The 14,104-nt window shown below is 37.1% G+C and overlaps 1 protein-coding gene and 1 pseudogene across 1 annotated transcript; one reads left to right on the forward strand and one right to left on the reverse strand.

The window, feature by feature from the left end:
• The first annotated feature begins 4,948 nt into the window (after positions 1–4,948).
• Positions 4,949–5,873, forward strand: LOC124959409 (olfactory receptor 4S2-like; annotated as a pseudogene).
• Positions 5,874–12,821: 6,948 nt separating this feature from the next.
• Positions 12,822–13,843, reverse strand: LOC124959410 (olfactory receptor 4C16-like). The gene has a single exon (XM_047517886.1). The coding sequence runs from the start codon at positions 13,752–13,754 to the stop codon at positions 12,822–12,824; it is 933 nt and encodes a 310-aa protein (XP_047373842.1). The 5' UTR covers positions 13,755–13,843.
• Between the last annotated feature and the right edge of the window lie 261 nt (positions 13,844–14,104).

Below are 14,104 nucleotides of genomic sequence, written 5' to 3' on the forward strand. Positions count from 1 at the left end.
TCGGGTTGTGGGAACATTCCTTAACATTATAAAGGCCATCTACGCTAAGCCCATGGCCAATATCATTCTAAACGGTGAAAAACTCAAAGCATTCCCCCTAAAAACTGGAACAAGGCAGGGATGCCCTCTTTCACCACTTCTATTCAACATTTTCCTTGAGACTCTAGCCAGAGCAATTAGACAAACCAAAGAAATTAAAGGGATACAAATTGGAAAAGAAGAACTCTAACTATCCCTGTTCGCTGATGACATGTTTATATATTTAGAGGAACCTGGAAATTCCACCAGAAAACTTTTAGAACTCATAAGTGAATTCAGTAAAGTAGCAGGTTACAAGATCAATGCTCATAAATCCAATGCATTTTTATACATAACTGATGAATCTTCAGAAAGAGATATTAGGTAAACTACCCCATTCACAATAGAATCAAAAAAAATAAAATAATTGGGAGTCAATCTCACAAAAGAGGTGAAAGACCTCTACAATGAGAATTACAGAACACTAATGAAAGAAATTAAAGAAAACCTTAGAAGATGGAAAGATCTCCCATGTTCCTGGATAGGCAGAATTAATATCGTCAAAATGGCCATACTACCTAAAGTGCTATACAGATTTAATGCAATTCCAATTAAAATCCCAATGATGTACCTTGCAGAAATAGAGCAAGCAATTATGAAATTCATCTGGAAGAATAAAAAACCTAGAATAGCTAAAGCAATCCTCAGTAGCAAGAGTGAAGCAGAGGGTATCGCAATACCAGATCTTCAACTCTACTACAAAGCAATAGTAACAAAAATGGCATGGTATTGGTACCAAAATAGACAGGTAGATCAATGGTACAGAATAGAGGACATGGACACAAACCCAAATAAATACAATTTTCTCATACTAGACAAAGGGTCCAAAAATATGCAATGGAGAAAAGATAGACTCTTCAACAAATGGTGCTGGGAAAACTGGAAAACCATATGCAACAGAATGAAATTAAACCCATCTCTCACCCTACACAAAACTCAACTCAAATGGGATCAAGGACCCTTGGGATCAGACCAGAGACCCTGCATCTTATAGAAGAAAAAGTAGGTCCAAATCTTCAACTTGTTGACTTAGGATCAGACTTCCTTAACAGAACTCCCATAGCACAAGAAATAAAAGCAAGATTCAACAACTGGGATAGATTCAAACTAAAAAGCTTCTCTCAGCAAAGGAAAGTATCAGATATGTGAAGAGAGAGCCTACAGAGTGGGAGAATATCTTTGCCACTCATACTTTAGATAGAGCGCTAATTTCCAAAATCTATAAAGAACTCAAAAATCTCTACACCAAGAATACAAATAATCCAATCAACAAATGGGCTAAGGAAATGAACAGACACTTCACAGAAGAAGATGTACAAGTAATCAACAGATATATGAAAAAATGTTCAATTTCTCTAGTAATAAGAGAAATGCAAATCAAAACTACCCTAAGATTTCATCTCACCCCAATTAGAATGGCGATTATCAAGAACACAAGCAACAATAGGTGTTGGCGAGGATGTGGTGAAAAAGGAACACTCATACATTGCTGGTGGGGTGCAAATTAGTGCAGCCACTCTGGAAAGCAGTATGGAGATTCCTCAGAAAGCTTGGAATGGAACCTCCATTTGACCCAGCTATCCCACTCCTTGGCCTATTCCCAAAGGACTTAAAATCTGCATACTACAGAGATACAGCCACATCAATGTTCATTGCTGCTCAATTCACCATAGCCAGATTGTGGAACCAACCTAGATGCCCTTCTGTTGATGAATGGATAAAGAAACTGTGGCATATATATACAATGGAATATTACTCCGCCACGAAGAATGATAAAATTACGGCATTTGCAGGCAAATGGATGAAATTGGAGAATATCATGCTAAGTGAGATAAGCCAATCTCAAAAAACTAAAGGACGAATGATCTTGCTGATAAGCGGATGAGGACATATAATGGGGGGTGGGAGGGGTTAGCATTAGGGTTCGGGTTAGGTTTAGGGTTAGGGATAAGGAGTGTGATAAGAATGAAGGAAAGAAGGACTGTATAGAGGGAAAAGAGGGGTGCGAGGGGTGGGGGGAAGGGAAAAAAATGAATCGAAACATCATTGCTCTATGTTAGTGTATATTACACAAATGGTATGCCTTGACTCCATGTACAAATAGAGAATCAACATTTTTCCCATTTGTATACAATAAAAAAAAAAAAAGAAAAAAAATATAAAGTACCCCATCTTGAACAAATAGCTCAAATTGTACAGGAATTGGTAAAAAATAAATAATTGCCTTTATTTTGGAGTAACAGAAAAAGACTCACTAACTACACATATAGAAATTCAATTTGTATACATAACAACATGAATTTCGAGAAGTATAAGCTGTCAACTAGTTATTTCTAATATAGAATAGATATTGTACAATATGATTAAAACTGTACACAGGGCTTCAGACTGGAGGACAATTTTAATTTCATCTTTGATAAACCAACATTATATATCTAGAAATTACTTGCTGGGTTGTCAAAAAGAGGAAATCCTATCCTTAAGCATTATGGAGTAGTTATCTAAAATAATGCTAATTAATATGTAAACAAGTGTTGGGTGGTGGTGGGGTAAAGGTAGGAAAATAATGACCATAACTGCCTTGATATAAGAATCTTAGACATGTATAAGTCTGTGCAAAAATCTTGATGATTCTTAGTAGTTAAGGGCAACTTCATGCAACCAAATAACATGAAATTAAATCAATAACCTTACAAAAAGGTTAAAATGTCTCTTTTCTCTACAAAACAGAGAGGAATGTAAATAATGCATATACAAACTGGGATTCTGTCAATGACAAGGACTATGTGTTGGTTCATATCAAATTCAAGTATATTAGACAAGCAAACATTTAACCTTCTTGTGGTTTCTCTTAATATGCAGCATTCATTACAGCAGTTAGGTGCCTTCACTGGTTTTCTGCAAGTTTGAAGTTGTGTATCTTGTGTTGTTTGAATAGGTATTTTTAAATTCTTACTTGTTAAAAATAAGTCTTTGTTTTGTTATCCTATATACATGATATTTTGTCTACATACAGGAGCCCTAAATTTAAGTATTTTCCTCTCAAATTTACTAAGTGGCACTATTTTGCTTTCCATTATTGCAGGTAAGAATGTGATTCCAGTGCAAAGCTCTTTTTTTGCAAATAATAAGTTTCATGCAATTTCATGAGAAAGGTTATAGAGGTATAACAGTTTCTCTTTATTATCGGTATAAAGATATTTCACCTAGCTATGTCTATAAATTTAGGATGTTTATATAAATTTGCATAAGCAATATATAATTTAAAAAAATGTAAAAAAAATTAGTAAAAATTTTGTCACACTTTTAGTTTATAATTATTTTGATATTTACAATTATTATGATATTGGTTAATTGGGAACAAATTTTTTTTTTTTTACTGCATTCATCCTTCCTAACCATAAATCATGTTAAATGGTTTAATTTTTTTATATTTCTATTAAAATGTCATGTTTATGAAGAAGTTTCCATTTTCAGCAATGGTATAGATAAAAACAATTTTGAAGATTTTACTCAAAAAATTAACATCACATTTCAGGACCAATGCAATTGGACTTTTTCAACAATTCTAGGGAGTGCCCCCACTCCCCCCAAAATTGAAATTAAATCAGAAGTTGAGTTGTTAACTTAAGGCTCATAAATGGACTTTGACTCACACATCCATCATATGTCTAAAATCCTATTGAAAATCTCTTTGTATATCAAATTTGATTTTTTCCAAAACATTTTTCATAGGAACACTACAGTGTAAAGGGCATGATTTCCTTGATGTTCTAACTCTTTAAAAGCTTGCTGACAATTTTTTCTCAGTGAATAGGATTTATTTTCTATAAAACCAGGCTTGAGTTTAGCAGTTGTGTGACTCATTTTAGATCAAGTTACTCCAAGTCCCAGAAAGAAAGAAAGAGATGTAGGGTGATCATTTGCATCAAATAAATATTTTCTTTTTTACTGATATATGCCAGGATTTTACAATGAACATATAGCGAGTCTGATGAGGGAAAAAGCTTGGTTCAATTCAGAGATCCAAGGCAGTAAAACAGATGAAGGGTAGAAAAACCTGTGAATGCAAGTGTATTTGCAAGTTTGCTATTGCAAGAAGAAATACTAGGAAATCTGACAACAGGACCCACATGATGAGAACTTGAGAAATCCTGAATGAGACAGGAAAATGAACTGGGAAAAAAGGAAAAGTTTAGGAAGCAATAACCATTCTGGAGGCCCATATGATGGATCAACCCTCTTCTCCACAGATTGGTTGTTGCTCTTCCTCTCCCTCCATTTTTTTAAAAAACATTTTCTTGAGTCCTAAAAGGACTTGATGAGATTGTTATCCAGAGGTTTAATATTTGCATGAGTTTGCTGAAGTATGGTATCACTAGACATGATTGACTTTTAAATTTATCAGTTTAGAAGAACTGAGAATGAGAGTATCCATCCTGCCTCTGAAGAATAGACAAACTATTGGCTTTTTAAACACACTGGAGATTTCAAAGCTACTAATAAGTTGTAACACTGAAACACCATCTTAAAATTGAACTGAAAAACTGTGTTTTGTGCTAAAAGTATTCACCCTATTGTTTGTGGTGTGAGGGTTTGGGATTCATCACCATCAGGATTGATTTTCTGTGCTATTCCTGTTACTAGTGAGTCTGCTCTAATGACCTGCATTCTACTTGTGAGTAAATATTCTATATATTTTATCCATTGCTGTACTACTAGTGCCAATTATACTGATTGATTCACAATAAACAATCAATATATGTATTTACTGAACACATGATTTTGAAAATAAATCAATGATTTCCAATGGTCTAGTGTTTCAGGTATATTATCCTCTCCCTTTAAATAATCAAGCCCATGAAAAAAAATGGAATATGAGAACATTACTGAATTTATTCTTGTGGGACTATTAGTAATGCAGATGTGAAGACCCCCTGCTGTGTGATATTTTCACTTTGCTATCTTGCAATTCTTTCAGGAAACCTGGCCATTCTTCTCACCATCAGGGGAAGCCACCTTGGTGAGCAACCCATGTACTTTTTCCTCAGCTACCTGTCCTTCATGGATGTCTGCTTTACTTCCACAGTGGCCCCCAAAACTAATCATAGACTTACTGGTTCAGTGGAACACCATCTCCTTCAGTGGTTGTGTGTCCCAGATGTTTCACGCCCACTTCTTTGGAGCCACTGAGACCTTTATCTTGGTGGCCATGGCCAATGATCACTATGTAGCCATCTGTAGACCCCTTCACTATGTGGTCATCATGAGCAGACGGGCGTGCTATATCCTTGTGATGGCTTCTGTCATTGGAGCTTTCATCCATTCACTGATGCGGGTGTTGATCGTTATTCAACTTTCTTTCTGTGGCCCCAATCAGATAGACCACTATCTCTGTGATGTCTTCCCCCTGTTGAAGTTGGCCTGCACTGACACAAGGCTCTTGAAGATCATAATCATTACCACCACAGGGGTGCTGTCCATTCTGACCTTTTTGCCTTGGTAATTTCTTACATCATCATCCTGTCCACCTTGAGGACTTGCTCATTTGAGGGCTGCCACAAAGCCCTCTCCACCTGTGGCTCACACATCACGGTTGTGCTCATGTTCTTCTTGCCCCTCATCTTCACCTATGTCCCCATGGCCGATCTGTCAGCAATGACAAAGTTTCTGCTCTGTTTTACAACATGATTGCCCCCTTGTTCAACCTTCTCATCTACACACTGAGAAATGCAGACATGAAGAACTCCATGAGGAAAGTGTGGGGCCCACACAAATTATTGGAAGGGACTTGAAGCCTTGGGGTTGACACCCTTGGCCTGATCTTGTTCTCCATACTGAATCAATGTCAGTAAAGAGGGCAGGTGCAGAGAGGTGGTATGTGTCACCCAAGCAGCACATCTTGAAGAGAGAAGACCCTGCCATTCTCCTTCTGTTGCTTTACATTTCTGAAACTGTACACAGAAGAAGGGAACCAGATGATCTCCAGGTTCTTCCTGTCTCTGACATTCTAGCAGTTAATCTGTCCTTCATAAACTAAGACAAAAGGAACATTATGTTACTGATATTGATTCAAATTAGAAACGCTTCCTGGTTTGTCAGTTGTGCCCTGTCTCAGGAAGCAGGTTTCTCAACTGAGACATTTGCTATATATACAGAGAATTAAGAACTTCTTTATTGAGGCTTCCACTGCCATTAAAAATGACAAAATAAAGAAAGATGTATCCGTTGCATATTTTAAGGTTTGAAAACAGTGTGATGCAATGTAGTTTTCCTATTCACATTGTAACTGATGGAAGATATTGTAAGTGATTCTTAATAACCTGTTTTACTAATCAGAAGTTTCAAATTGTGAGGCTGCCATTATGAAATTGATGAAATAGAAACTTCTAGCACTCTTCCCCCTACAGAAATATCAATTTAACAACTGTCAATGTATAAATATCCTTTCACAAGAGTTCAGAAACCATGTGAGATTTTATAACATGAGTGTAACACAGACATTAGGAAAGATGAATTGGAAAAGGCAGGAAGAAGAGTTTTACCTTCTCTGCATCACCCTTTCTCCCAACCCCAAGCGTGAAGAGCAATACTTTCCCAGTCAGGAAAGATGAGGAAAGTGAGCACTGAACTTGGCCATAGACCCCTATGTGGTGCCTTCCTCAGTAAAATCTACTGCTGTGCAAACTCTTTTAGTACCAGATTCTATTTCCAGTACCTGTGGACTAACCTCTAGCTCACCACAGCACAAGAGGCCCAGACTCTAGGTCTGCCTTCAAGTTCTTGGGGCCTGCCTCACCACTAGCCCAACTCTACTAACCCATGGCTCTAGACCAAACACATCAAAAGAATGACTTTGGTTCCAGATGCTGGAATGGTCCCAGGATCCTAGTTATCAGGCTGGTTCCTACAAACTCAGTCTTTGAGCAGACACTTCTGATACAAGCTCCAAGCTGGCACCCATGGATTGAACTTCCAAGTCTGCCCAACTGTCAGGTTAGATTCTGCAGCCCAAAATCCAAGCCTGTCCCATAGCACCAGGATTCAGGCCCTCTCCAGCTCCAGATTGGCCCTGTGACCCTATTCATAAGGCCATCATCATCACTGAATCAGAGTGCAGGACAAACCCTGCAGATAAAGACTCCAGGATGGTACCCATTGTCTGAACTTCCAAGCCCTCCCGCCTGCCAAATAGGATACAATGACCCCCAGGTTCTAGTCTAGGATTGTCCTGCAGGCCCCAGGCACCACACTGGTGCTGAGCATACAGCTCCATGTTTAATCAGTGTCAGGTCAGTCACCATAGCCTCACACTCAAGGCCAGCCCCTGCACAAACAACAGATTAAGGGGCTATTCTTATCCTAGTAATTCCCATTCCTGGACCAGCTCCCAGGATCTCAGGTTCATGGACCATCCTTTTGACCCAGGTTCCAGTTTGTCCCCAAGGGAACTAACCTCCAGATCAGCTAACATGTATGCTAGCCTCAGTGGTCTCAGGCTTCAGGCAAATCTTCAAAGTCTAGGTAACAGGCTAATATCAGACTGGCCCTAGGCTATATGTACTCAGTCTACATGCCTAACTCAGAATAAGACCAGTTTCAGGCTCCAGGGTGGTATATGGTCGAAGGTCCTTCAGTATTTAGGATCTATGCCTACTCCAGAATACCTAGTGTCCAAGTTCTTCCCAGCAGACTCAAAAGACAGAATGTTTCCTATGAACTACAGTTCCAGTCTACCCCTATAGACCCAGGCTCCAAACCAGTCAGCACAGACCCACCATCCTATCTGGAGATTCAGTCTTCAGGACAGGCCAAAGGCACTGAGGCCACAGGTTCATCTCAGTTTTACAAGAACAAGGACTATTCCAGTTTTTATAATCACCTGTAGATCAGATTGACTCCTGTGGACAAAGACTGAAGTCCATCCACTATGCATATAGTCAATAGATTCATCTAAGTGGGTCCAGGATTCAAGAAAAAATTCATGGACCTAGATACCAGGCCTGACAATTCCTGCTTACATTTCTCATCTGTTCTTTCAGTCTGTGTGCTTTATCCATAAGAAACCTTGCTATGGACAGAATGTCAGGTATTCACAAATCACATATTGAAATCTAAACCCATCAGGATGCCATTAGGAGATGGAGGCTTAAGGAGGAATTCAGTTGTGAAGGCAGAGTCCTCAAGCGTGGGACTGGTGCCCTGACAACAAGAGAGGAGGGAGTCTGAATTCTTTGCCCTCTGCCATAAGAGGACATGGCAGAGGATGGACATCTGAAAATCATTAAGAGGCCCTTCCCAGGAACCAAGTCAACTGGCACCTTAAAAATAATTTTCCTAGTCTTCAGAGTTCTTGGAAATGAATATCTGAGACCTGCAGTCTATTATTCTTATGTTCTAAGAGCTTGAAATGACTAAAAGACCTCAGCATTCTAATCATATTTGTTTTGATTCCTGGTTTGAAAACACTAACATGACTGCCAATCTGGTTCTGGTTCTACTGTCTACATTGTCTTTTAAACTGTGTTCTTTGTTTTTGTTTTGCTTTGCTTTTACTTTTTATTACGCTGTGTAAATTTTTCTCTGTAGGCATATAAATAGCTCTTTAGCACTGTGGGTTAGTTGCCATGGAGGAGAACCATCCTACAGTCTCATGACAGGTCTCAGTGTAGCAGTGAGCCTGTTTCATGGACTGTGGTTTACAAGTTCTTCATAGCCCCCCTTCTAGGTTGGACAGGATGACTGAGGGGGCTGGAGTTGGATTTTTTCATCCCTAGGTCAGTTGGCTCTGATAACATCCCAGCAGTTAGCTTCTTAGCTAATTTTTCCAGAAGGCACACCTTGTTAAGGCAGACAGAATGCACTCCAGTATTCAAACTGGTTCCTTTATCATCTTTCTGACAGGAGGACAAGGGAATTTCCTCAAATGCTTAAAGTGGGAACTGCTTAGTATATTAGCAGGTAAAACTCACAGGGGATACCCCTGAAGTTCATCTCTTGTCTACTCTGAGCCTCCCAATATGTCCCAGTTAACCGCTGATGCTTTCCTATACCAGCATTGTTAATGCAGAGCCTTCTGCCCTAGCAGAAGCCCATGATTCCATTTCTTTCATGCTCTCCCATTTTAGAGTAGTAGTGTGACTTGTAACCTCATTTCTCCTGTGGATCCAAGAAGAGTTCACTTTTAAAATTATTCATATATTTACCTTTGTTAACATAGAATGGGGATGCCCAGCTCCTTGCAAACTGAGTTAGATACCAGAATACTTTTGGCTTTAAAACGGCACCTGTCCTTACTGTTCTTTTAGTCTTTTTTTTTAGTCTTGGAGATTATAATAAAATATTATTGTGACTGGTTAATAAATAACATATTAAGAATTAAGTACATTTTGTATAAAATATATTATACATATAATTATTAAATTTTATTTTGAATTAAAGGAAACCTACTCAATATGTAATATAAGAAATTTAAAAGGTAAAATTCCATTTATACTTGTGATTTGTGCTTTTATTGACATATTTTTCTGTCATGTGTGATTTAAAATTTACAATTCATTCTTTACTTTAGGACTTAAGTGATCAACTGTATATAAAAATTCAGGAAGAAAAATACTGTGTAGTTACATATTCTAGTTCTCTCCATTTTTTCCTGGAGTTCTGAATTTCCATCTGGTGTGTTTTCTCTTTCAAACTGTGTTCTTTGGTCATGTATTTCTGCTTTTGATTCGTAGGTAAGGTCATTGTTGTAACTACTTTTGCAGGCTGTCTTTAATTAATACAGGATTCTGTATTGACATTGTGTTTTCCTTACTTTAAATGTGCTTTTCTTTTGAATATCACCTCCCCAGTTTCTAATAGAAGTAAGACATCATTATTATCCTTGTTCCTTTGTATAAAATATAATACAATATGAATTTTTCTTGACCTAATTTTAAGATTAGCCCTTTATACTTAGATTTCCAGTTTTTCAATGTCATGTACATATGTATGACTTATTTTCCCTTTCTTTTTTCAAATTTTTTATAATTAGTTATACATGACAGTAGAATGCATTTTGACATATCATACATAAAAAGACTATAACTGCTCATTCTTCTGGTTGTATATGATGTCAAATTACACTGGGGTTATAATAATTTATGTACATAGGGTAATAATGTCTTATTCATTCTACTATCCTTCCTACTCTCCTGCACCATTCCTTCCGTTCACTCCCCTCTACCTTATCCAAAGTAGCTTTATTCATCCAAAGTAGCTCTATTCTTCCCTAGCCACCCCGCTTTCCTGTTATTGTGAAGTAGCATCTGCCTATCAGAGAAAACACCAAGCCTTTGGTTCTTTGGATTTGTTATTTCACTTAGCATGATATTTTCCAGCTCCATTCATTTATGGGTAAATAGCATAATTTCATTATTCTTTAAGACTGAGTAATTCCATTGTGTATATACACCACATTTTATGATTTTAAAATCCTTAAAATTTATCCACTAATGTTATGTCTCATCTCATAATCTATCCAGATTTGCATTTCAAATACAGATGAAAACAGTGTTACTTTGCTGTTGTTAAATTGAGCATTCTATAGGTGTCAAATAGTCAATGGTGTTGCCTTCTGTACACTTGGTGATTTTTGACCTTGTTCTATTAATTGTGAAAAAACAATTCTTTAAGTGTCTTTTTCTCAACTAGGCTAGTCTTTGATTTTTATATCTGGCAGTCTCTATATAGTTATATACACATCAGAGCTCTTATGTTACATGTTATAATTGAAGTCTTCAACTACTTACAAAATTATATCCTCATTTACATTCATTGAGACAGAGAAAACCAAAATAGACAGCCTTCATCATAAAGGAATATTTTAGATATCTAAATTTGAACATACTAAAATCTTCCTCTGGAAAGTAATGAAATTATTTTAATGCAAATTATTCAATGCTTATGAATATTAATACTTCTCAATATTTAAAAAAATGGTGCACAGAAATTATAGTATTGTGCATTTAATAATGGCATTTTCGTCATTTGTTTTGCATTGTAGGGAAAATTTTCGGTGGTTCCAAGGCATCAATATATTAATAAAGATGTACTTAAACCAAAATTTTGGAAAAAATTTCCAATAATGCATTTTAAAATACTATGATGAAAAGTGGGCTTTCTGTTGTGAGCATAACTTTAAAAAATGTACTTTATGCTTAAAGCAGTTTTAGGGTCACATGAAAATTTCATGGAAGGAACAAAGAATCCTTAACACCTGCACTCTGCCCTTTGCAGTTCCCTGTCAACACCTCTTGCATTGGTATGGAACATTTGTTACAGTCATTGAACCAGTATTAATAAATGCTTACTGAAATTCACAGATTATGTTACTCTTTACTCTTTGTACAGTTGAGTTTATGACACATGTGTTGTCGAGCATCTACCATTACAGTACCATACAGAATAGTTTCACTCTTCTGAAAATGCTGCATGCTTCACTTAATCACTTTTCTTCTCCTCCTGAACCCCTGGCAAACACTTTCTGTTTTGTTATTCTCCTCAGTTCTGCCTTTTCCTACAGGAAAATTCATAGTTCATATACTTACAGTAAATATTTATTAAAAAAAAAAACTTGAAAATTCTCTTTGGTATGTCATACTTTGCTGAAATCTCTTCCTATTTCAAAATTCTTTAACATCAACTGTTTATATATAAGTTTTACTTTGCAAAACTGGATGTTGAATCAAGAGGTGTGCTACCACTGAGTTACAATACAGTTCTTTTTAAATTTCTGAGACAGGGTCTCACTAAAATGAAAAGTCTGTCCTTGAAATTGTGATCCTCCTGTCTCAGTCTCCTGAGTCACTGGGATTACAGGGGTGCAGTAGTACATCTGACTCAACTGCTTATGTTCTTCGCTTCTAGTCCATGTAAATATACCATTTTTCATTTGTGCCATCAGTGCCATAATTGTAATAATGCCATATTTTGAGCAAATATCCATAATTCTATATTTTTAAGCAATTTTGATACCACTCCCTCAAATTAGAAGAAATCAAATTAGGAGCATGAAGTATATTTTAGAAAAAGAATAAATTTATTAGCAAAAGAAAAGAAAACAACAAAGTCTCCCTAAGATCAAAATACTCCTTTGGAAGGGTAAAATTTCTGCTCATATTCTGTCACTGTTCTGGAAGTTTCTATGTAAACACATGTTAAGAGTCCAAAGTATATATACTTTCTAGTATTGATTTGGGGAGTACCTAGATTGTCTATAATCCATGATAATAGGATGCTTTTCCAATTGTTGCACATGGTACATTCTGCTGAGTTAGGAAGAACAAGTAAGTTAAGGTACATAATCAGATATAAGAGGTTGAAATGTTTAACAAATAAGGCTATTTGGAAGAGAGCGAAATAGCCCCTCTGTGGATTTGAGCATGTGGAACAACATTGCAAGCACAGAACAACAGGCACCAATGTGAAAAAAGGCAAGAAAAAACACTAGATAAATTCTACAAGAGATAATTGGCAAATAAGAGACACAGAAGTGAAGAACATTTAAGGTAGTAACCCTTGAATACTTGTTTGCACCTCATCCTGTCTCCTTTTCTACATAGAGTCCATTTAAAGTAGTCAGTGTACACGTACACATGTCATTTCCTGAAGGAACTCTCATTCCCCTAGGGACTATTCTGTTAAATCTGTGATTAGAAGTTAAATTTTTCTATTTATTTCTTCTATTTTAATCCAAACTAGGATTAAAGCTGGTCATCTGAGACCAATTTCTTGCTCCACAACTTCCTCATGGCCTTTTTCACTTCTGCATTTCTCAGTGTGTAAATCAGAGGATTGATCAAAGGTGTTGCAATGGTATAAAACACAGCTATCATCTTATCCATGGGGAAGGTGGTTGCAGGTCTTGTGTACATAAATATGCAAGGGACAAAGAACAAAATGACCACAACAATGTGAGAGATGCAGGTGGAGAGGGCCTTTCTCCTCCCTTCTGCACTGTGGTTTCTCAGAGAATGCAAGATGATGATGTAGGAGAACATCAGCATGACAAAACTCACTGTACAAATGGCCCCACTGTTGGACACCAGGAGTAGGTTGGTCACATATGTGTCTGTACAGGTGAGCTTAAACAAGGGTTCCAAGTCACAGAAGTAGTGATTGATTTCACTGGGACCACAGAAAGGCAAACACAAGGCAAGAAAAATCTGAACTAAAGAATGTGCACAGGACCCCACCCAGGCCACGGCCACCAACACACTACAGACCCAGCAACTCATTATGGTCATGCAGTGCAGGGGCTTGCAGATGGCCACATAGTGGTCAACAGCCATGAGGATGAGAATGAAGATCTCCAGGCAGCCAAAGAAATGTAACGGAAAGACTTGGATTATGCACTCACTGAAAGAAATAGTCGTGTTCTTCAAAAGGGCATCCACAATTTTTCTAGGAGCTATGGAAGTAGAGAAGCAGGTATCAGGTAAGGATAAATGGAAAAGAAAGAAGTACATTGGACTGCCGAATGCCCGACTGGTCTTGATGGTGGTAATAATGAGCAAGTTACCCAGCAAAGGCCCCAAATAGAAAAACAAAAATGTGACAAATACTATTTTCTTCCTAAATGGATCTTGTGTCAACCCAAGTAGGATGAACTCAGTCACATTATTGTTCAGCTGCATGATTTCATGAATGAGGAGAAGGAGCAAGTGTGAGATGATCTATCTGTAAAAGAAAATGGATTTCATTTATGGTGTGTTCTGTTAAGTTATGGAATATTTTGAGCAAAATAGTTCAAGGTGTTTTGTGTGATTATGACATATTCAAAGCCAATATAACATTAATTTTTGAGTACCTTCCAGATATGATTTCTTAATAAGTCATCTAACACTTGAGTCCTCAACCTGAGTCCTTGACATAGTAGGATGTCATTTTTAAATAAAGATTTGAATATAATGCTTTCCTACAAAATTCTTCAAATGCAACTCTTCCTTATCTTTGGCCAGATTCTGACTGATTTTGCTCCTTAAGT

Source organism: Sciurus carolinensis, chromosome 11 (assembly GCF_902686445.1).
Source record: "Sciurus carolinensis chromosome 11, mSciCar1.2, whole genome shotgun sequence".
Lineage (NCBI taxonomy): Eukaryota > Metazoa > Chordata > Mammalia > Rodentia > Sciuridae > Sciurus > Sciurus carolinensis.

What these genes read in the sequence shown, in the direction of transcription:
- LOC124959410 (XM_047517886.1), bottom strand. Translation starts at nt 13,754, where the DNA reads ATGCAGCTGAACAATAATGTGACTGAGTTCATCCTACTTGGGTTGACA.